The sequence below is a fragment of the Chiloscyllium plagiosum genome, unplaced genomic scaffold, assembly GCF_037043375.1.
Source record: "Chiloscyllium plagiosum isolate Xiang-an unplaced genomic scaffold, Cpla_swu_hap1 HiC_scaffold_47, whole genome shotgun sequence".
NCBI lineage: Eukaryota > Metazoa > Chordata > Chondrichthyes > Orectolobiformes > Hemiscylliidae > Chiloscyllium > Chiloscyllium plagiosum.
The window spans coordinates 19776606-19801197 of NW_028270185.1; the positions used below are offsets into that span (position 1 = coordinate 19776606).

General features: G+C 39.0%; 1 protein-coding gene across 2 annotated transcripts in view; it reads left to right on the plus strand.

Moving 5' to 3' along the window:
- Window positions 1–24592, plus strand: part of supt5h (SPT5 homolog, DSIF elongation factor subunit) — an 83347-nt gene that overhangs the window by 27443 nt on the left and 31312 nt on the right. For both annotated transcript variants that reach the window (XM_043681017.2, XM_087983989.1), the window contains 15 exons: window positions 1436–1505; window positions 2072–2140; window positions 3212–3277; window positions 3400–3430; window positions 4963–5031; window positions 7115–7366; window positions 7900–7989; window positions 8577–8647; window positions 11718–11823; window positions 12853–12946; window positions 13910–14046; window positions 15188–15343; window positions 18527–18673; window positions 20614–20760; window positions 24260–24385. In XM_043681017.2, coding sequence (XP_043536952.1) covers window positions 1436–1505; window positions 2072–2140; window positions 3212–3277; window positions 3400–3430; window positions 4963–5031; window positions 7115–7366; window positions 7900–7989; window positions 8577–8647; window positions 11718–11823; window positions 12853–12946; window positions 13910–14046; window positions 15188–15343; window positions 18527–18673; window positions 20614–20760; window positions 24260–24385 — 1631 coding nt within the window. The remainder of the gene's footprint in view (window positions 1–1435; window positions 1506–2071; window positions 2141–3211; window positions 3278–3399; window positions 3431–4962; window positions 5032–7114; window positions 7367–7899; window positions 7990–8576; window positions 8648–11717; window positions 11824–12852; window positions 12947–13909; window positions 14047–15187; window positions 15344–18526; window positions 18674–20613; window positions 20761–24259; window positions 24386–24592) is intronic.

The following is a 24592-nucleotide window of genomic DNA, read 5'->3' on the forward strand; positions in this document are numbered from 1 at the left end:
ATCATTCACTCTTCACGTAGGTGGACAGCACGCTCCAAACTACTTTTGTTCTACTTTGCTTTTGTCTGTTTGAGAGCAGGCGAGGGTTAGCTGTCTTTGTTTTGCTTTCTTCTCTCACTGAGACACTCAACATCACTAAGTTGACTCCACAATAGGAACTCCCACCATGGGGCATCACTTGTTGCACTGCCCACATTTCTTTCACAGGATACTGCTACTTGCTGGTCAATTCACAAATAGCTGAACAAATAGAGATTTTTGTTACATCCACCTCAGTGTTAGAATCTAGCCTGTGCAAATATGTCACATTTGGAAATCTGGGTTCTTTTTGATTCGTATGGTAATAAAGGCATCTTGAGCTTCTTATTCAACTTCTGCTCTGTTGTTTTAACTGAGATCTGATTTCATTGGTTGGGCATAGCTGTCAAGCCCATAGAGCTGGGATACAAATCAAGCACGTTAATTGCTATAGCTGCAGGGTTGTTGATATTTAAATACGCTGGCGAGAAGGACAAAGTACTATTTCTCCTCCGTTCAATGTAGGACAGTTGACTAACTGGCAAATTCAAAAGACCAAGTCTTCTGATTGATTGATTGCTTCCAAGTGTTCTCTGAAGAATGAGTTTGCATATGTTAGAAAATAGGGTTGAAGTTTCCAAGACTACCTATTAGGAGCAAATTAGTACAGATACTGGAATCTGAGTCAGAGTCATGGATGCTGTCCGACCTGTGTGATCTCCAGCATTTGTTGTCTTCAGTACCTATTACTGAGTATGTAGTACTTCCTGTAGGTGAAATATTTCATCTGTTACTGTTTGTGGTGTTAAATAACTTCCAAATGGGAATTGTAGTTTAGTCCATGCAATCACAGTGTAAATGTGTTGTGTTTCCACATAACATGTACAAAGAAGTTTGAAGCTTTGGAGCTTGTGGAAGAGTTCAGTTAGTCAGCAACCATCAGCTTCAGCCAAAATCAGCCAAAAATAATGAAAAACTCTAGTTGTCAATGGCAGTCAATTACATTACATTTCTACCTGTAGGTACCATTTTAATTAAAATCTTTTAAAGTTAGTAAGTTGTTTTTCTCTTGTGTCCAATTTTAAAATGAAAATTTAGGGATGTGACTTCATTAGACTTTCCCAAATGTAATTTAGCATTGACACTTTGCTTCCATTTTGTCTAAAAATGCTTTCTAATTGACTAAGTGGTGAGACTTGTTCCTGGATTTTGTTTTGAGACTGAGTTTATATTTAGTTAACGGGGCGTCTTTGATACGTATACCTTTATATACATTGAATTCTTGTGTTGATAAGGGAATTATAACTTGGAAAGGACAAAAGTTGAAAGTTTAGTCTTGTTGTAATATCTTAGTTGACAAGGAGTTAATTTGTCTGTTGTTGCATTGTGTCTTCATATTCTTTCTTGTACTCTGTAGCCTCCAACATTGACAACTTGGTCCTTGATGAAGATCACTCCGGGGCAAGACGATTGCTGAACCATTGGAGGTAAACTCCACCTCCCCCACTCTTAAATTTGAGGGATATTATCTCTGATTATCCCCCTTACTTTTAGCCAAATAAGTGTATAACCTAGACTTCCAACAAAATTGGCCTGAGAATGATCCTCTTAGCTTTACTTTTGTTACCTTGTCTTAATGACTGAGACAAGATGAAAATTATGTTCTCACATACAATGGATTATAAATTTTCATTGTTCAAATCCTTGTAGTGCAAAATTAACTGTGGGTCTGGAGTCACATCTTGAACAGTAGATTTCCTCCTCGAAAGGGCATTAAAGAACCAGAAGGACATTTAAAGCAATTTAGTGATTTTGTGGTCAATTATTGGTGGGGTTTTTTAAAATTCCAGATTTATTTAATTCAAATCCTCCAACTGCGGTGGTGGGATTGAATTAGTGTTTCTAGGTCATCAGTCCAGACCTCTAGGTTTACAGCCCAGTAACTTAACTATTACATTGCTGTGTCTCTGAATATGTCAGGTAATTTTATAATACACTGTAAGTTATGGTACCTATTTGAATGATGCAGCTAATTATTCAATGCATCTTGCAGAGACAAAAGAGAAGAGGAACTTGGCGAATATTATATGAATAAATATGCCAAGCCAACTGCAGGAGATCAGTAAGTATTCTGTTTCTTTTTAAAAATTATTAAATGTTATGATTCAAAACTCATTGTATGGCTAAACTTTGGGGTGGATATATAGGAGTTTTGCTACTGTTGTATTGATCTGTCAGGAAAAGGGGTTGATTTTTATATGTAATGGATCTGTTTGGTTCGTGAAGAATAGGAAGCTGGTATGAAAGGTCGAGGATTGGGAGAGCTGTTTGGCTGTACCATTGTGGTAGTTCCACATGGATTGTAGAAAAGATGAGACAAATAACTTGTTCTTCTAAGCTTTGTTGAGTGATAACTAAACTATCACTCATTTGGAGGGACACTTGTGAACTATCCAGGATGAAACCAGAATGTCTAACACCCTCCCAATCAGGATTATGTATCAAGGTATTATTTTTTCTTAATACTTTGAGGGTGTCGCTGTAATTAGCCTTGAATGGAGTGGCTTACCTAGGCTATTGCAATTAAGAATCAGTTGTGTTGCTGTGGATCTGGAGTCACATAAGGCAGACCAGGTAAGGATGACAGATTTCCTTCCCTAGAGGGCATTAACATAACATATTGATTTTCACAACTGTCAATGTTTCTGTGGTCACTATTACTGGTGACAAGCTTTCGATTCCAGACTACTGAATTGAATTTAAAGTTCACCAGATTTGGGTCTATGTCCCCAAAGCAATAGCCTGGTCCTCTGGATTGCTAGTCTGGTGACACTGCCCTCGCACTACTGGCTCCCCTAGCACAGAGCTCTTAATATTAGAAGTCTGATTGTATTTTTGTGGCTCCAGAGGTTTTCAGCTGATTGCCCTTTCATACAAGGCCGGGCAATAGTGACCGTAGACCAGAGTTGAAACTGGCCGACTGACAAGAACGCAGAACTGTGATGTTTACTCATAGTCTGTTTTTTACATATTTAGGTATGAATGCATTGCTATAATATATTGTCTCAGCTGTTTTTGACTGGCCTTGCCTAGCTTGCTCTGATCCCGTACCATGTGCGTGGGTGAGACTCACTTTGTGCAAGGTGATATTCTGAGCAGTTTGTTTCCTGCTAACATCTTCCTCTTCTTTTAGTTTCTATGGTGCATCAGATGAACTCTCAGACGACATCACACAACAGCAGTTACTGCCTGGTGTAAAGTAAGTGATTCTTTGATTAATTGAACTTTACAAAACTTGAAATGAATATCATTATATTGACCAAAACCTGCATATGTTCTCTCAACTAATTCTGTTTTGTGTCTCTCCCTCGATTTGCACAGAGATCCTAACTTGTGGACTGTGAAATGTAAGGTATGGTTATTCCCATTTGCAGTCCTGTGCTTTATGCATTTCTGAATGGTATGAAAATAACATGCCAAATATATATTGCAAAATATATATAAAATACATATTGCAATATGTATTGTTGACAACAAGATTATATATATCTGGAAACATGTGATTGCAGCTTTGTAATCAAACTATTGTTGTCATTCCAGGCTGTAGCACCGTATAAGATAACATTTGCTGCAGATTTCAAATCTGCGAATGAATTTTCCCTTATGACCACAGCTCTTCCCTGCATTATGATCCATCTGCCATCTTGTTGCCAGCTCACTTAATGTCTCTTTGCAGGCTGTTTCTGTCCTCGCTGTTTGTTTAACATCTAGCTTTGTACATGGATACATTCCTCTCTGCCTCTTTATTTAAGGGGCAGTTGAGTGTAAATAAGCAAAGCCCCAGCGTAGATTCTTGTGGAACCCCACTAATGAGAGCCAACTTAAAAATGTCCCGTTTATCTCAATTGCTTAATCTACCTTGTTATACCCTTAAAAATGCTGCAAATTCCTTCCAAATGTATGTTGGTAGAGAGTGACAACCTTGGGAGTCTGAATGAATTTAGCAACATTTTTTCTGAAGCCTATTCAGCCTCTTCTTATAATGCTAACCCTCCAATCCCAGCAATATCCTGGTAAATCTTTTCTGAACCCTCTCCAATTTAACCATATCCTTCCTATAGCAGAGAGACCAGAACTATACACAGTACTCAAAGTAGCCTCACCAATGTCCTGTACAACTTCAATATGATATCCCAACTCCTGTACTCAATGGTCTGAGCAAAGAAGGCAGCCCATTTTAAACGCCTTCCTAACCACCCTGTCTACATGTGGTACAAATTTCAAAGAACTATGTACCTGAACCCCTAGGTCTTTCTGTTCAACAACGCTACTCTGGGCCCCTCATTAACTGTATAACTTTGTTCACCACAGAAATGATCTGCACCCCGGGCACAGTCTTATTTTCTAGTGAGATTGATGGGTACTATTTACCAGTTGAGTAGAGTGGCCCAACCGGTGGATAATATGGATGTTACTGAGTTCGGTTGGCCATGCTTTAGCTTAACTTGTGTTTGTAATGGAATTTTATACCAAGGAAGAGAAAAGTCATGTTACTGCTGTGGAAATCATCCACTTGAAACCATTTGAATAATTCCATAGTCAAAAGAACTTTGTGTGTTGTATTTGGAGATATGCCGTATTTGATTTAACAGCAAATGCAAAATACATATCATTTTTGTAGCTGAGCTTTATTAACATATATCAACATTGTAGTGTGTGGCTTGGGATTCTGGAGAATTTAGAGATCACTTGAACTTGCATTTTCCAGGTTGTTCACATGTGAAGAAGCCCCATGTATTCACAAGCATATTCACATGCCAATTCCTGTTTGGTATCACATTAAAGCAGTTGCTGATAGATCTTAAAAAAAAATTGCTTTCACGTTCCATATTTCTAACTAGTAAAACTTGGAATTGTTAGTTGATTTATCTTTCCTTTTTCCAGATCGGTGAAGAACGAGCAACAGCTATTTCACTGATGAGGAAATTTGTCGCTTATCAGTTTACAGATTCAGTAGGTATCCTTATGGTTCTTAAACAGCAGCTTTAGATCTCTTTATTGGTGGAGCTAGCCAACAGGCACATGCAAGCATCCAATGGCGCGTTTTCCAGTACTGCAGTTGAGGATTTGACTGTTTCATGCTTTTCTTGCGTTTCTCTAAGATACATAGTGACTTATAATATGGCATTATCTCAGAGAATGATGAATTGTTGTGTTCCCAAGAATTGTAAATGTTGTGCTATTCTCATTCCTTGTACAAGTCATTTCAAAGAAGATGAGTAGTTTGTGCCATCCCTCTCTGAAAAACACCCTGAAGTCAACAGCTGAAGAAACTGGATGCTCCTAAAGCCATGACACCATCCAGTATTGGAATAAAAACTGACTAACTACAGCTCTGGGCAATCTGTTTCCACATTGTGGAAAATTGCGCAAGTATGTCCTGTCCACCAAAAGCAGGACCAATCCAAACTGGTCATTTATTACCTGACTGATCTAGTCTCGATCATCAGCCAAGTGATGGCACAGGTAATCAACAGTGATATCAAGCAGTGCTTAAAGGCAATATCTTGCTCCCCAGTATTCATTTTGGGTTCCACTTGGCTTCTGACTTCATTACAGCTGAATTCAGCGAAGTGAGATTGACTGCCTTTGATATCAAGATATGTGACTGAGTGTGGCATCAAGAGAGTCTTTGCAAAACTGAAGATAGTGGGAACCCAGGAAAACCCTCTACAGTGATTTGTTGGGAGCCCAATCACCTTTGTCCTGGAACATTACAGCAAACATTCCTCAGGATATTTATTGATGACTGCACAATTTGCAAGTCCTCAGATACTGAAGCAATCCATATTTGTAATCAGAAAAACTTGGACAACATTCAGGCTTGGGCTAATAAGTGCAAAGCTGCATTTTTGTCATACAAATGCTTGGGAGTGACTTCTCAAATGAGAGAGAATCTAACCATGTCCCCATGACATCCCATCGTATTAAGATTGCTAAATTCCCCGATATCAGTGTCCCAAGTGTTACCATCGACTTGAAGCTGAATTAGACCAGTCATATTAATACTATGGCTACAACAGCAGGACGACAAACTGAGAATTCTATAGTGAGTAAGTCACCAACTGTCTCCCCAAAGTCTGTCCACCACTTATGAGTCAAAAGTCAGGAGCATGATAGAATACTCTCCAATTATCTGGAAGAGTGCAGCTTCAACGGCACCTGAGAAGCTCAACGTTATCTAGGGCAAAGCTTGATTGGCACCCCATCCATCATCATCAACACATTAGTGGAGAAGTAATGATGCATAGTGGCAGCAGTGTGCATTATCTACAAGATGCACTGCTACAACTCACCTTGAACAGTACCCTCAAATCTGCAACCTTCTCCAACTAGCAGAGCAAGGGCAACAGATGTCTTGGAACATCACCACCTGCATGTTCCCATGCAAACCTGGTGCTGTGAGGCAGCAGTGCTAACCACTGAGCTACCGTGCCACCTTGCAGGCCATTGAGGGTGTGGGGAATCTCCGGATAGGGTACTGGAACCAACAGATGGTTTGTATCAAGGAAATGACAGACGTGCTGAAGGTGCTAAAACACTGGCTGAGATCAATCAATTCAGTAAACAATAGAATGAACAGACTATCTTGCCTTTCTGGACCAAAGCTACATACAATAGGATGGGATGGGATTCCTTTGTATCTAAGATGGTGCCACCTGGGGTGACATCTGAATGCACGTGACAATAAAGGATATTCTAATTCTTTGTTAGCATTATACAAGCCATACAATTTAAGAAATCAGAAGTTTGATTTCTTGATTTTTTTTTCTTTCTAAAGATGCTTGAGAAATGTATATTGCAGGAGTGGAAGACCATGTTCAGTCATTAACTTATTATTTGTCAGCACTGGAGTTTACACATTTTGTTGTCTTCAATGACGATTGCTTAAATCTTGTAGTAGTGAATAACTTGCAGTTTGGTGTTAGCATGTTGTTGATTTTGTGATGAATTTAGTATTCAGACTAAGTTTTTGTTTTGAATAAAGTGCACACATTTTTCATTCTTTTTTTCTGTCATTTCTTTTTGCCTGTAGCCCATCCAGATCAAGTCTGTTGTTTCCCCTGAGCATGTGAAGGGGTACATTTATGTTGAGGCATACAAACAGACTCATGTCAAGCAGGCCATTGAGGGTGTGGGGAACCTCCGGATAGGGTACTGGAACCAACAGATGGTTCCTATCAAGGAAATGACAGACGTGCTGAAGGTGGTGAAGGAGGTGACCAACCTGAAACCGAAATCCTGGGTTCGTCTGAAAAGAGGTCTGTACAAGGATGACATTGCACAGGTAAAGCTTTCTATCTTTGCAGTCTGTGTAACGTAACAGACAGACAGTCTAATATGGATAGTGTCCCAATGCCAGTACCCTATTGACCTAGGGTTGTCCTAGATTTCAGACTTTGCTGGATTGTGGATTACCTGTTACCTGGTGCTGGTCTGTGTTTAAGTTGTACATTTCTAATGTAAGATCCAATTCCCCACTCCATGAGCGAGGTGGCTGATGAAACACACAGTCTAGGGCAGTTGCTGAATTCAAACAATGGACAAAGTAAATTATGTAAATGTTGAGCTGTGTACAGAGCGAAAACATATGGCTTTTTTTTTTTGACAATTTCTGTTTCCAGGTAGCTGCATTTGTGGTCTTGTATGTATTACACCATTTTATGTTAGCATCACAAACATTATATCATGCTGTAAAAATGGAGGAGCTTAGTCTGAAGCCATTATGTTCCCTTTCGGCTGTGAGAATAAATATTAGTACTTGCTATGGCGCCCTGTCTCACCTATTGACTTTTTAAAATGTACTGCATGTTTTTTCAGGTGGACTACGTTGAGCCAAGCCAGAACACCATTTCTCTGAAACTGATCCCAAGAATTGACCATGAGCGAATCAAAGCTCGGATGAGTTTGGTAAGAGTCCATCTTCAGTTACAAGTTGATATTCTGTATGAACCATGAACTGAGGCTGTATTTAATTGTGTTGATGATGGTGTCATTCTACCTCTTCATCTTCATCTTTGTGTGTTCTCTGCTGGAAGCAGGTCCAACTCACTGTGCTGCAGCCTCCACTGGGGTAGGGTAAAGTGGCAGGTCTCAAATCTACCAATTTGGAACAAGATCAAACCCTTTGCTGTTTACGTGAATCTGATCCACATAACAGTCCATCAATAGGTCCCCCAAAGGAAGCTAGGTTCCTTTGGCAACATAAGCCTTTACATGTATGTTGTAACCTGGAGCTATGGATAATAATGGTATAAGCTCCAGTTGCTTTCTTTTTTGTCATTAGTATTATAAAAGAAATATCCTGTCTTGCATTTTATAAACAAAATAATTGCTAGGTAGGGAGAAGGTGTTGAACAAAGATTTTCTTCTTGCCTTGAACTAACTTAATCTTATTTGAACACTTAGCCCTGAAGAATTGTTGCTTACTGCTCTTGATTTCTCATTTTAATTTAGTGCAATGAGTATCTGAATATTTTCAATGTTTTAACCCACAGAAAGACTGGTTTGCTAAAAGGAAGAGATTCAAGAGGCCACTTCAGCGATTGTTTGATGCAGAGAAAATCAGGTATTGATATGATGCTCTTTTAGCACGGTTATGTTGTCCCTTTTTTTTCCCCAGAGAGGTCATAAAAGCAGATACTTTGAAAAATCTAAGTAGAATCCTTTAGGGTGTAGAATCCTTTAGGGATTCTGTGGTTTTAGGACCAGTTTGATTAAAGATAACAGATACTGCCTCAGGCAGAAGGCCTTCAATTTTTACAAATAGAACACTTGCACAATGAAAGGGGAGTGGCTCAGCTCAGCTCGTCTCTGGTGTGATTTGGTTTTGGCAATCAGTCAGGGTTGTGAAGTGCTGGACCCAAGGGGAGAAGGTCCATGCTGACCCTCTCTCTGTGACTTGTCTCCTCTTTGTTTGATTTTACCTTTTGTGCCAGGGGGTGTTCAAAGGGATTATTGCAAATATTAGGGAACAGCATCTTTAAATTGGTATAATCTGTTGGGTTTTCGGGTAGGTTATTCTATATCCTGTTTTCTGTTGTTTGTGTTTCATTCGGTAATCTTATAAATAAATTCTGGTTTGTTTAAAACGAAGTGCTTTGACCAGCTGTATCTCTTCTGAAATATCCATGTTACACCTGTTTAAAGCAACTAGCAAAGTTGGGGTCGGGACTGCTTTATTGAAATGATTTGAAGGGGCCTGGCCTGGTCGAACACATTGATAGAGTATGTTGTCGATATTCTCTAATCAATGTGTTCAGAGATATTGTTACACACTTCTGGAGCAGGTAAGACTTGAAACCAGGTCTTCTGGCTCAGAGATAGGGATACTACCTGCCCAAGGGGAGAGGCATTATCAAAGAACTGGAATCAAGCCTTTTTCAGAACTAAAGTTTGGGAATCTCAACTTTCAAGTGGTAAAGTTTTGTCAGTCCCTTCTGCAAATAGGAATTAACACTAGATCCGTTAATTTCAAATCTGAGATAGATTGGTTGTTAGATGAAGAAATGGTATAGAGCAAAGTCACCTGTGTGAAGATAGGTTACAGATCAGCCACAATCTAATTGAATGCCAGGCCCATCTGAAGGGGCTAACTGACATTGACCCACACTGTTTTCCTGCTGGCATATGGTACTAGTTCCTTCACATTACAATATCATAATAATTATTCTGTGATTCCCATGTCTTTAGATAGCTGTAAATCCTAGCTCCAAAATGGATACAGTGAGAATTGGGGAATTGTAAACTTTATCAGACCAATCTTTGAGTTTTTTTGTTTTAAAATTCTTTCATAGGATGTGGGTGTGGGTGGTTAGGCCAGTGCTTATTGCTCTTGAGTATGTTGTGAGCTGCATCCTTAAACTGCTGCAGTATTTTAGGTACATCCATAGTGCTGTTAGGGAGGTAGTGCTAGGGTTTTGATCGAGCAACACTAAAGGAATGATTGTATTGTTCTAAGTTAGGATGGTTGCTGTTTAAAAGCGAGCATGCAGGTTGTGGTGTTCCCAGGCATCTATTGCCTGTGTCTTTTGAAGTGGTAGAGCTCATGGGTTTGGAAGGTATGTTGAATGAGCCTGGGTGAGTTGCTGCAGTGCATCACGTAGTTGGTCCACATTGCTGTCATAGTGGTTGTAGTTGGAGTGAATATTGAAGATGGTGGGATGCCAGTAAAGTGTGCTGCTTTGTGGATGATGTCAAGCTTCATGAGTATTGTTGGAGCTGAATTCTTCCAAGCAGGTGGGGAGTATTTTCATCACCGCTGACTTGATCCTTGAGATGGTGGGTAGACTTTAGTGTGGCAGGTGTGGAATTACTAGCAACAGAATTCCTAACTTTTGACCTTTTTTTGTAACCACAGTATATATATTGCTAGTCCAATTCAATTGCTGGTGTTCTATATGAGAGAGCGAGAAATGAACTGCTTCAATGAACTAACTAACTTCTGACCTTTATGATGGAGAGGAAGTCATTGGTGAAGCTAATGAAGATGATTGGGCTTGGGATGCTACCCTGTGGAACTGCAGTAAGGTCATGGGATTGAGATGACTGGTCTCCTGAAACCACAGCCATTTTCCTTTGTGCTAAGTTTGATTCTAAACAGTGGAGAATTTTCCCCTAATCCCCATTGATAGTTTTGGTTCATCTCCTTGAGACCATACTCAATCAAGTGTTAGCTCAATGTCAAGGATAGTTACTGTTCACTCACCTCCAGAATTCAACTCTTGTTGTACCAAAGATGTAATAGAGTCAGGAGCGGAATGAGTATGGTGGAATTCAAACTGAACATCAGTGATCAGATTCTGAAGAAGTGTCACTGGACCTGAAATATGAACTCTGCTTTCTCTCCACAGATGTAACTAGACCTGCCGAGTTTCTTGAGCAATTTCTGTTTTTGTTTCAGATTTCCGGCATCTGCAGTTCTTTATTTTATATCAGTGATCAGGTTGTTGCTATTTAAGTGCTACTTGACACCACTGTTGATGACCCCTTCTAATACTTCAGTAATCAAAAAGTAGACAGGGATCAATTTGGATTTGTCCTGTTTCTTTTCAGTGCGACCTACCTTGGCATTTTTCCAAGTTGTCAGGTAGATGTCCATGTTATAGTTGTACTGGAGTAGCTTGGCTGGGGGCACAAGTAGTTTTGAAACATGCACCTTCAGTGCAGTCGCTGAATGTTGTCGAGGCCCATTGCCTTTGTCGTGTCCAATGTCTTTAGCCATTTTTTGTTATCAACCTGAATAAATAAAATTAGCTGGTGTCTGTGATACTGGAACCTCAGGAGGATACTGAGATAGATCACTAACTCAGCACTTGTGGCTGCAGATCAATTCTCAAGTTTCACCCTTTTCTTTTGCATTGTCATTTAGTGATGGGTCTTTATTTGCATTCTTAGTTATTTGTTTAAAATGCCTATTATCATATCTGATAAAATGTAGTTATAGAGTCGTAGATGTACAGCACACAACTCATCCATATCGCTCGATAGCCTAGATAAATCTAGTCCCATTTGCCAGCTTTTGTTAATCTTAAGATCATAAAGAGCCTGAACACTATTTAGATTTCGCTGTCTTGCCAACTTTATTGTATATTTGATGTCAAACTGATTTGTTTGAATTGAAATTGTACATTTCGTAGATCACTGGGTGGAGACGTTACCACAGATGGAGACTTTCTTATATTTGAGGGCAATCGCTACAGCAGGAAAGGATTCTTGTTCAAAAGTTTTGCAATGTCTGCAGTGGTAAGTAATGCATCCATTAGAATCTTTTGTAGCAGAGTGGTTTCGAGTTATGTTTTTGAAGTGCTCATTCTAAAGTTTTCCAAGCCTCTTGATGACTACTTGCTTTGCACATGTCGGGTGGGTGATTAATTGAGGTTACAACTTGACTGTTTCTGCGTTGATGCATGATTAGCATCGTGTAATTGAAAAAGTGCATAAAATTATCGTGTCTAAAACAAAAGCCACCTGGCACGAAGCAAGCTATTTTCCCAGTCTTTGATGGATGTTGCCACAGGAATGTCCTGTAAATATCATTATCCCTGCTGCATGCTATTGCAACATTTTTTTTTGCCACATTTTTTACATATCTTCTGACGGACCACGAGCAACATGAGAGCTCTGTTAGTCTCTACAAAGTATTTAACAGTGATGTGATAGATAATATCCATCTATCCCTCTACTTCCCTAACTCATTGACCCACCAGATCTCTCATCTCCAGTTTGTGTACTCAAAGGTAAGTCTCATATACCTGGTACATTTGGAGACTTGGGTGTATGTGGCCTGCATTTCTTTACCTTCATTCCACCTATCAGGAAAGGTTAGTTTTTAAAATCAGGTAGAGTATGGAATTTAAACTGTCACTAGATAATAAAATGCTTAGTCTCTGATGAAATTGATTGCATTCATTCTTGCAATATTACATATTAGGTAAAATTCTGTGGTCTTAATGAAGTTTGTTCAAAATTCAGTCATGGCATATTTGCTTTTTTAAAATTTAACCAGGGCGTTAGTTGGGTATGCTCCATCACTTTGACCAATTCCTGTTTAATTTAGCTGCTAGGATATATGTGGGATGAATGTCTTTACCTTTGGATACTTAGAGTCTGATAAGACCTTTTGCTTTGCTGTGGCATTCTGGTTCAGATTTGAACCCAGAGTGTGGCCACTCCATGTGCGATCATGCACAAAGGCACCTTGAGCCTTCAGTCATGTTTCTCCAATGGTTCATATTTCTTGGAATAACTGGAGTGACTCTTTGCATGTTACAGATTACTGAAGGAGTGAAGCCCACACTTTCTGAGCTTGAAAAATTTGAGGATCAACCAGAAGGCATTGACCTGGAGGTTGTGACCGAATCAACAGGTATTTGTTTTGTACATGAGAGAGAAATCAAAGCTGTTCTGTTCAGAGCTTTATGCTGACGTGTTTGGATTTCATTGCCTCAAAGTGATTTCTGATTTGGCTTCCCCAGTGCTTATGTTTGTATATGTAGCACTTAGTTTAATAACATACTTTTGGTTCACTGTTCTAGTTGAATCAGTAAAATTATTAGCCTTAGTGCACTAGGGTTATGGAGAATAAAAACTAAATGCAGTTACCTCTCCTGTTCTCAGAACTGCCTGACCCATGCTAGTGAGTGCGGAGGCAAACTGGTCTCAGCAGCGTAGCAATGTGGCTCGCAGTCAAACAGAGAACATTCGTCAATATGTATGGAGAATGCCCAGATCATAAAGGGTCTTGAGGGCATTTAGTTCCAATGGAAATGTACTATCCCAACTTGATAGTTGAAGAAGATGGGAAGGAATTCATAGGATGGGGAGAATCCAACTACAATCTCCATTTTTAAAAAACTCATTTTTATAAGTGCTTTAAAAGGTATATTGGTGCCCATATTTATTGCCCAGGAGATTAAAGAAAATTTTTTAAACTGCCTTTGGAAGTTGTGTTATGTTGTGTTATTATGTGACCTTGTGATACTCCGTGTAATCGATAACCTTGACATTCCTTTCAGGCAGTGCCTGGAGGCTGAGTATGTAGTACCAATGGGAATAATGCCATTTGTTCTTATTTAATGTGGTTTTAATAATGTAAAGCTAGCATGTTACAGGAATATAAAAGTTTAAATTAGTGAAAAGTCAAGTGGAATTTGATACTAGAAATATTTGGCATTATCAACCAAATTGAGGGTGACATTTGCATGTTAAAAATGGGGTTGTGTGCTGTAATTGAAAAATTGGGGCATCACAAATAATGCATTCTGGCAATTTGACTTCTTGTGCTCTTGACCAAATCTTAAGTATGATGTTTTCATCTTTTCTTTTCCAGGCAAAGAAAGAGAACACAACTTGCAACCTGGAGATAACGTAGAAGTTTGCGAAGGTGAATTGATAAACCTGCAGGGTAAAATTTTGAGTGTGGAGGGCAACAAGATCACAATTTTACCCAAACACGAAGATCTGAAGGTATGGAGAATCATATCATCTCTATTGGTCAATAAGGAGAGGTTTTCTATCCATTGCAGATGATTTTGGATTGTTTCCATCTGATATCTGTTCACTTGCTATAGCAACCAAAGCCAGTTTTAAACTAATCTAGCCTGTTTAATTTAAAACCAGTCCTGAATTTGGCTATGACCTTACTGTTTACAAATCCTATGGTGAAAATCCACTATTGCAAGCGATCTAGTCAGCTGTTAGACAGCAAAGCAAGAATAGATTGTTATGTGGCTACTGCTAGAAATGTGGCCCTGCAGACACTGGGTGAGGGCAGAAATGGGCCCAGCTGTGCTGCCCTTTTCATTCAGTAAACTACTGATCACTGTTGAGACTTGTGCATGGATCCTAGCCACGATAATGGGATATCAAAGGGTGCATATTAAGGGAAGGAGAGACATTGACCAAAAAGCAGAAACTAAATTTCAGCTTTCCAATAGATGAAATGATGCATCTCCATTTAAGGAAAAGTATCGTTGCCGTTAAAATGACAATTATGTAGGCCATATGTCCCTAATGACTGACACATTATATCAAACAGTTAGCCCTCCGATTGTTTGCAATGGGCAGAGTACTGATAATGTTCGGAATGTAATGTGTAACATTGATTGTGATTTCATGATTGGACAGCACTTTGTGTGCTATGAGTTGCGCTGACAACCAATTTACAATGGTTAGTCAGGCTCACTTATAATTGCTAGAAACTACATATGTTCATACGTCGTGATCTGTCCTCCACAGGAAAAAGAAACATGTCCAGATGTATTTTGAATTAAGCAATCTTCTGGGACTCTAGTTCTCTCTATGGTTTCCATTCTCTATGGTAACACCTTGGCCAAAGGGGACCAATTTATTTGTCCCCTTTTCTTATATGGTACAAATTGTTGCTTCCTTTATAATTTGGCATTCTTGAATCTTTCCTGATGAGTACAAAGTGAAAAGCTTTGACAGTATTTCTCCTTTGTTCTCAACAAATGCTAAAGTTCTGTATTTCCAAGCAAGTAAAGATTTGTTTATTAGAAAGATTTAAAATCTGAGCATTGACTAAGTCTAGAACTGATCAATGGATTGATGAAGAATCTGGTTAAATTTATCATCTGTTTGTTTGCAGGATCCTTTAGAGTTTCCAGCTCATGAATTGCGCAAGTACTTCAAAATGGGAGACCATGTGAAAGTGATAGCAGGGCGATATGAGGGAGATACGGGACTGATTGTACGAGTGGAAGAGAACTTTGTCATTCTTTTTTCGGATCTAACCATGCATGAGGTAATATATTTTAAAATTAAACACTTGGAAGTAAGAGTGGCAAGGGTACTGTCCAAGTTGTGTAAGACCAAGAAATTCAGGTGCTGGAAATGTGCAACAAAAACAGAAATTGCTGAAGCAACTCAGCATGTGTGGCAGCATCTGTAGAGAGAAAGCAGTTAACATTTTGAGTCCTATAATCCTTTTTCAGTATGTTAGTATGCATAACAGCATATTCTTGAAGCAACCACTCTACTTGAAACTCTGCTATATAGGAAGCTGAATGGAAACATCAACCACTCCTGCCAGTGCATAGGCATATTTGCATGCGACAGAACAAAGTAGAGAAAGTTAATTCGGAGGGACACCAAACACATTGGTAGCCCAGATAAAGTAGCTTTTGTTGGGGCAGACTCAGTGGACCATTACGTTACTTCTCTAATGTGTGATTCTGTGATCCTACTGGAGGTGACACACACATCTCCTAACAACTCATTTGCCTGACCCCTCAAGACCACTTAACCCACGTGACAGTCTGTGGATTGTGTACTGGATTTTATCAGCCTTTTCTGAACTCATCGACCTGGATTGGGAGCAAGTTATTTATCCCTGGAGATTGCCTAAGAAGGATTACTGATAGAGATTGATTATTTTCCCTTGGCTGAGAACCAAAAATGCTGGGGCACAACTTCAAGGTAAGGGGCTGATCAATCATTAATAAGGTAGGGAGAAATTTCTTCACACAAAGAAATTGTACATCTTTGGAATTCGTTGCCCCAGAGGGTTGTGAAATATCTTTTAAACTGCACTAGACAGATTTTAGGTCACTCAGGAAATCAATGGAGTTGGGGTGGGTGGGAAAGTGGGGTTGAAGCTGAAGATCAATCTTATTAGAATAGCACAGAAAGCTTGATGGGCCAAATGGTCTACTTTTTTTTTCCCCTTGTGTCTGAAGTTGGAAACATCAAATCTGCACACAGTGATTCAAACATGGTGAGATTAGATAGTATTATTTATAGAACTGGTTTCTATACTTGAGGAAAGATCTAAATATATAAGAACCAGTTCAGAGAAGGCTAACTAAGCTAAAATCTGTAATAGATGAGTTATCCTATCAGGAAAGGTAGAGATTGCATCTGCTTGAGTTTAAAAGTGTAAGAGAAGTCTGACTGAAACACAGAATATTCTGAGGTATCTTTAAAGGGAAAGGATATTTTCTCTAGTGGGGAAATCTAGACCGGGGTCACTGCTTTAAATAACGGTCATCCATGCAAGGCGATGAGAATAATTTTCTTCTCTTAGAGGATCATGTGTTTTTGGAACTAATCTTCAAACAGTAATCTAAGCAGACCTTCTGAATATTTCGTTGGATTGTGTGAGAAAACCGGAGCACCTGGCAGAAGTCAACACAAACATGAGTACACGTAATCTCCACACAGTCAGTCAGTCAAGGCCGAAATCGAATCTGAGTTCCTGGCACCATGATGCAGCAGTGCTAACTACTCGAGTATTCTAGTGCAGCTGGTGTCTCATACAATATGTATTGAAGTAATAGTCAATCTCGTGTACATAAACCCAATTTTTGGCCCAAAAGTTCTTATATTTTTTATATCTAGTGATTCGTTTTCACAATTGCTCTTTCTCTTTGAACTGTCAAAAGTACAAAGCTCGAGGCAGAATTTCCTTCAGAATTCAGGACCACGGCCAGCAACTACAGAGACAAGGTCATTATTGGCAGTTCCTAAAAAGTGGAGTGGATTTAAATCTTTGTTTAGCTTAATGTTTAGTCTCAAAAACTCAACTTTTACACAAGTAATTCCGCTAACTCTTCATTATTTGCATCTAAGCAACCTAAATGATGTTTTAAAGTCCATTATTCCAATTTAATTTGAACAAAGGGTTCAGAAAAGATTTACAAAGATGTTGCCAAGGTTGGAGGATTTGAGCTATAGGGAGAGGCTGAACAGGCTGGGGCTGTTTTCCCTGGAGCGTCAGAGGCTGAGGGGTGACCTTATAGAGGTTCACAAAATTATGAGGGGCATGGATAGGATAAATAGACAAAGTTTTTTCCCTGGGATCGGGGAGTCCAGAACGAGAGGGCATAGGTTTAGGGTGAGAGGGGAAAGATGTAAAAGAGACCTAAGGGGCAACTTTTCATGGAGAGGGTGGTACGTGTATCGAATGAGCTGCCAGAGGATGTGGTGGAAGCTGGTACAATTGCAACATTTAAAAGGCATCTGGATGGGTATATGAATAGGAAGGGTTTGGAGGGATATGGGCCGGGTGCTGGCAGGTGGGACTAGATTGGGTTGGGATATGTGGTCGGCGTGGACAGGTTGGACCGAAGCCTCTGTTTCCGTGCTGTACATCTCTATTACTCTACGACTCTAAATGGTGTTAGGATTGACTGTTCCCCAAAATGTTCTGTTCATTTGCCAATCATCATTATTAATAGTCTCATCATAAATACATTGTTTTTAATACCATTTTTCTGCAGGTGCTATGAAAAAGGCTTTGGGAAGTATCAAAATATAGGCCTTGCTTCATTTTGCATTATTTATTGATGCTTTCTATTTTCCAGCAATGAAAATATTCTTTGGTAACTGGGCTGTCCCAGGAAGCTCCTGTTCATCATTTTCAATTCTTGTACCTGCATGAAGGAACTTTACTCACTGCAGTTGTTCAGTGCTTTGAATGTAAAATAAAGTACATTTAAAAAATATAACAATGTGGGACTTGACACAATGACTCTGGTATGAACATGAAATGAACGAGCTAGACTGTGCAGAATTGGAATTTGAGTAAGGTAGGCCGATCAGAAAGGTATCAGTTGTGTGCATGTGTTGGCCTTTGCATTGCGGCCTAAATGTGCATGCACGATTGTCGCTGAAACCTTTCTAGTCAGTGTCAGGAGTTGTAGTGTAGCAGACTATCTGAGCCTGATCCTGTCACTGACCGTGCACTTTCCTGCAGGGGTCATTCGATGACTATCATGAAGAGGAATCTTGTTGAGATTTTTAACTTCCTTTTCCCCAAGCTGGAGGCACTGGGAAGCTTTTTGATCCTCTGTTGCCCCTGGCTGTGGCTAACTGACTTTTTTTGGTTTTATTTTGTTCTATTACAAGACATGTTTCAATGTTTGCACACGTTGGTGATACAGTTTTAATGGTGTTTGAAATGTTATGAAATCGTATTGTATTTCAGCTGAAAGTGCTCCCAAGAGATTTGCAACTATGCTCAGAGACTGCATCTGGAGTTGATGCTGGAGGTCAGCATGAGTGGGGTGAACTGGTCCAACTTGACCCACAGACTATGGGAGTTATTGTCCGGCTGGAGAGGGAGACATTCCAGGTATGATGATTGATTCCTCAAGAGATAGGTTATCGGAAATATAGTTGATTATTGGAGTTTGCTCCAACTTAGACTAAGTATTCAGTGTCTATTTTTGAACCATAGAAATTTCAATGCATATTCTTGACCATTAGATATATCATTTTCTGGATTAGTGGTGCTGGAAGAGCACAGCAGTTCAGGCAGCATCCGAGGAGCAGTAAAATCGACGTTTCGGGCAAAAGCCCTTTATCAGGAATGTCAATTAATCTGAAATTGTAAAACTCTCAGAATTTCTAAACCACAAGTTGGAATACTTGTAACATGTCTTCTACTTGTCACTGATGTCAAAATTAAGCACACTTTGCTCAGTCTTGGAATGTTGGCCCTGAATGTGTGCATTGAGTGTGAATACAAATATCTTACCTGAACTATTGGAGGAAAGTGCCTTTGAAACCTCCAGTGCCCAGAATGAAATATTTCACATTTCCAAAGGTATTTCTGAACCAGATTACAAATTGGGAGTGTTTATTGTGGTGATCCCATGTCCACAAGAACAGGGCAGAGCTGTCAACCTCATTTCATATAGTTGCCATCATAAAGGCAAGGCAATCATCTCAGTCGGTCTGTACTGATTTCAAACCAGAATTTCAGAGGTCAGCATCTAACTCATTTTATCCTTAATAAAATATCCCAAGATGCCTGATGGTGCTTTATCAAAACAAATTGACACTGAACCATAGAGGGAACTTTTAGAATAGGTTTTAAAAAGCTTGCTTGCAAGTATAGGTTTTCGAGTTTGTTAATGGAGGCGAGAACCAGAGAAGGATTTCCAGAGCTTAGGACTTTGGGAGCTCCAGGTTTGAACATGTTGCTGTGATGAAATCATCTGATGTATGAGATTGTTGTTTCCCTAACGGCCAATCTCATTTTTTAAACATTTGTTTATGGAATGTGAGTATTGCTGGCAAGATTGGCATTTATCGCCTAGAGGGCTTATGGAATTAGAATCACATGTAGGCCAAATCAGATAAGGACAGCAATTTCCCTCCCTCAGTACATTAGTTAATGATTGTTAATGGTTACCAACTTGCCATTCAGCTAAGTTTTTATTCTAGACTTTTGTTTTAATTGGATTCACATTTCATCATCTGCGAAAATGGAATTCGAGCCCACGTTCGAGATTAGCAGTCCAGTCTACTACTCCATCGCTTCCCCACAATGTCCTTATCACAACCTTGTTCAGCCTTGGTCACACCTTGCTTGTACAGGTGTACAACTTTTATTGATGTTTGATCACAAATTATTGACTCGTGAGTGGAGCTGTCCTTTTAATCAAACTGCCAGTCTTAAAGGTCATTGTTGGGTACCTGATTTGATAATTGCCCATGTATCTCTATCTCCCTTTTCTGTGTCAGAACAGTTAGAATGTATAGTGGGACGCTGCTGTTGCAAAATAGAGAAACAGTGAACAGTAGAGGTCGTGGAAGTCTAGGCTGCAAGTCATTATCTGAAGTGCCATTTTGATGGTCTAGAACATTGTGGTGGTTTATAATGGCAATTAAATGAAGCATCTATGAATGAATATACTTAGCATTTCTTACCTTATATGGCATACTAGTAAGGTAACTGAAGGAATTCAAGATAATCCAATTTTTGTAAAGCATGTTCCTTTAAGGAGCAATCAGTTAATGTTACTGCATTACATGGGTTTGGATTTTTGTTTGCTTTTTGGCTTATTGGATGGACAAAGTTGAAACAAACCCAGTTAAGAATATTTCTAACTAAAAGGCCTGATGTGAACTTTCTCTATCTTGTATCTCCTCATACTTTCCTTATTTTTCGATAAGACATTTGCAAAAGGCAAATTTTATCCTTCAACAATACAAATAGAAAGCTAGTCCTCTTCTGCTTGGGCTGAGAAAGGCAAACTGCTCATTTTAATATTCATCGTTTTGTAGGTTCTTAATATGTATGGAAAAGTCATTACTGTACGGCATCAAGCAATAACTCGGAAGAAAGATAACCGTTTTGCTGTGGCCCTGGATTCTGAGCAAAATAATATTCACGTGAAAGATATTGTTAAAGTTATTGATGGACCACACTCGGTAAGACTTCCCTACAATTTTGTTTTGAATGAAATTGCAAATATAGAAATCTGAGTCAAAGGTGAAGTCCCTTGGTCACCTCATCTGAAAACACAGCATTTACATCGAAAGTAACTTGTTGACTATCTTTAAACTAGTACCTGGTAATACTCCATAGTCTTCCATTTGAGAATTTTCACAGGAGTTGCACAAGGAATGCATCAATGGTCGCATTCTTTGAAAGAAACTCAGTTTAAGCTTTTAATGAATCCTTGATGTCACTAATTCATCGGAAGCCTTGTTAGACATCCAGTATTGGATGAGTGGAATTTTTCTCCAGTTAAACATTGTTCCAGCTACAAAACTGCAATCCCTTACCATTGACTCCATCTCCCTTCTTGGCAGCAACACGAGCCCGAAGCAGACTGTTTGCAAACTTGTGTCATTCAACCTTGAAATGATCGAGAAGACTCAATTTGTTGATCCAATCTGATATGTCAGCTCACTCATCCTTGTCAATCCACTCTGCATCCTCTTTAGTCTATCTCCTTGTTAACATGGAAATCTGAATTGCATGCTTTGATCTAAATATGGCCAAACCAAAGGTTTGATACAGCTTCATTGTTTATCCGTTCTAATCATGTCGAAATAAAACAGAGTACTTTGTCTGTTTCATGATCTTGTTAACCTGTGGCACAATTGTTGGAGATTGTATTGATTTAGTCCCACCATTTTTTAACTTAATGTGTCTTTATCTTTGTTGAGGAACAGTGAGGGTTGATGTGGATAATCCAGCTGGTGTGGTGCACGTGGACTTCCAAAATTATTTTGGTATAACATCACATAACAGGCTTGTTAACAAAATTGAAGCTCTTCCATGCAAGCAGCAGAATGCATAACAAGTTTGCCATCTGACAAGAAACTAAGTTGTGATGAATAATTGTTTGTTGGACTGGAGACAGCATAATAGTGAGGTTCCCCAGGAACCATCATTAGAACTACTGCTTTTTTGGATCTTTATCAATGATGTCGATGAATGTGGAGGGTAGAATTTCAAAGTTGGCAGATAAAATAAAACTTTGGAAGTATTAGGAATTGTCAGGATGATAAATTCAGGCAATCTCTAACTTGGGAATGGGTCTTGTTCCTGAGTCAGTTCACAAGTCAATTTATGTTAAAGTTGGAGCACAGTGCACAATATAATAAAGCAACTGTTCATAAGTACAGGAAATGTTTATATGTTTTGTATTTAAAATTACACCTCTGTATGAGATTGTGTTTGTACATATGAGTGTCCACAAGTCTGATGTTCATAAAACAGTGATTATTATCAGGCCGGCATAGACTTCAAGGGCAAGCTGGTTTTATGGGTATATGGGTTCTTGTGCTTTATAGATAGAGGCCGAGAGTATAAAATCAAGGAAATTACAGAAAATCCTAGTAAGAACTGGATTGACATCACATGGAGAATTATATCAGATTGTGGATATTGCATTTTGGAGGATGTGAAGGTGTTAGTGCTGTAAAGATTAACAAGAAGCCTTTCAGGAAATCGTGGCATGAATAGATGGCAGAAGCTGAGGCCATTTTCCTTGCAAAAGAGAATGTTGAGATTTGATTGAGGTATTAAAATTTATGAGGGGTCTGGGCAAAGTAGATGTGGAGAAACTGTTCCCATTGGTCCAAAGGGCAAGAACTGATTTAAGGCAAATAGCAGAAAAGGGCAACACAAGGAAAGGTTTTTATGTTGTGAGTGGCTCCGAATCTAGTTTGTAGTAAGAAGATACCAGAGACAGAAATTGGACAATTATCTAGAGAAAAGGCTGAAGGCCTTTAGGAAACTAAAATGGAGTAGGTCTATTTGAGTTGACACCAAGTTGAATGCTAACCATTTTCTCATGTCCTACCTTTATCAAAGATTAATAAACATATAACCTAGGTTCCCTCGTCTCTGCAAACTCTTTAGAATTACGATATTAAATTAATATTGCTTCTCCCCGTTGTTTCTGCTAAAACACATAACATTGCGACTGAATTTTGTTGACCTCTTGTCAACCTATTCTATCAGCTTAACTCTGACGTGTTGTGTATAATTCATATTACTGTCACTGTTTGGCATTCCTCCAAGTCTGATGTCAGCAGCAAGTATTAAAATTTTATCCGATGTACCAAGATCTAAGTCATGTATATGTGTATGTATAGCAAAAAGGCAATGCACCTCACATTGATATTATGTAACATTATTGTTTTTATACAGGAGGATGAGAGACAATCATCTACTATACGATCTTTTTTTTGTTAAAATGGATATTGACCCTTGTTTTCCATAAGACTCATTATTGGTTACCAGTCTGTTTTGTGATACTTTGTTGAACACTTTCTTAAACTCAGTATAGATCCCACGTTCTGTTCATCAACATTCTCCAATTACTTCAACAAAAAATTCAATTAGATCTGTTGAACACAATCTACCATATTGGCTAATATGTGTTGGCTATTCTTCATGAACTCTATTCAGGACCCTGAGATTTTTTTTGAAAATCTTCATTCATGTGTGCCTCTTGTATTTTTAATTTATTAATGGGACGTGGACACTGCTGGTTAGGCCAGAGAGTTTTGCTCATTTTTCCTGACTCTATTCCAAAAACCTTGATTTTAACCCTGCACTCATTCATGAATAAGGATGTCAAATTTTCCACTCTTAAATGCTTTGGCACCTCCCCTATATCTAGGGAAGATTGAAAAATTAAGCAACCCTTTTATCCCCACCCCAACTTCCTTTTAACAACTTGGGGGGGCAAACCATCCAGACCAGATAGATTACTTACCCTAAGCAGCCTTTCTAATACTGTCTCTTCTGCAAATTTCTCACTTTACAAAGTCTTTACCATTGTCGCTTCTACCAATAATTAGTCAGATTCCACTTCCTTAGTAAACATGTACCTCGGGATGTAACTGTGATACTGGCCATAAGTTATGGATCAGCAGGTTAGTCTTGTCGGGTTATGGGATAGCTCCTCTTTGAAACAAGACCCCAGGTGTTAGCAAGGAGGACTTTGCAGGAATGACTGAGCAGGATGTGCTGTTGTCATTTTCTGTATCTTTGTAGATGCTAAGTGGTCTATTCTATCTGGGTTGTTCCTATTTTTGTAATGGTTTATTACAACTGACTGGATTGTTAGACCATTTCAGAGGGCAGTTAAGAATTGCCCTCACCATGTGAGTCTGGAGCCACCTGCGGGCCAGACAAGGCAAGGACAGCAGATTGCATTTTTATGACATTCATTTCCTGGTCATTATTCCTGAGTCTAGCTTTTGACTTAAGATTTATTGATTGAACTTAAATTCCAACAGCTGCTATGGCTTTAAATCCATGTCCGAGAGTACAAGTGGGCATTTGGATTTGTACTAGGCTATCATTTCTCCTAAACTTATCCAGTCTTCTGTATTATTTTCTGGAATGTTGAATGAAACAATGCTTAGCAGGATTTGTGCTAACCTTCAAAAAATTTTTTTTTAGGGTCGTGAGGGTGAGATCAGACACTTGTATCGTGGCTTTGCATTTCTACATTGTAAGAAATTGGTGGAAAATGGCGGTATGTTTGTTTGTAAAACCCGACACTTGGTACTTGCTGGAGGCGCAAAGGTAAGCGGCGTAAACTTAAAACATTAATAAAATCCTGAAATTTCAGCTTTTTTAAAGTAATAAATAGCTTGTGCACTACTTACTGTAGGTGAATGTTACAAACCTTTTATTTATCCAGAGTGTAGTGGGTGTTGGTGGACCTTCCAAAGTAATGCTCTGTATTGGAAAGAGCTTACATCATCACAGGCAACTGTTGGCATTGAGAAT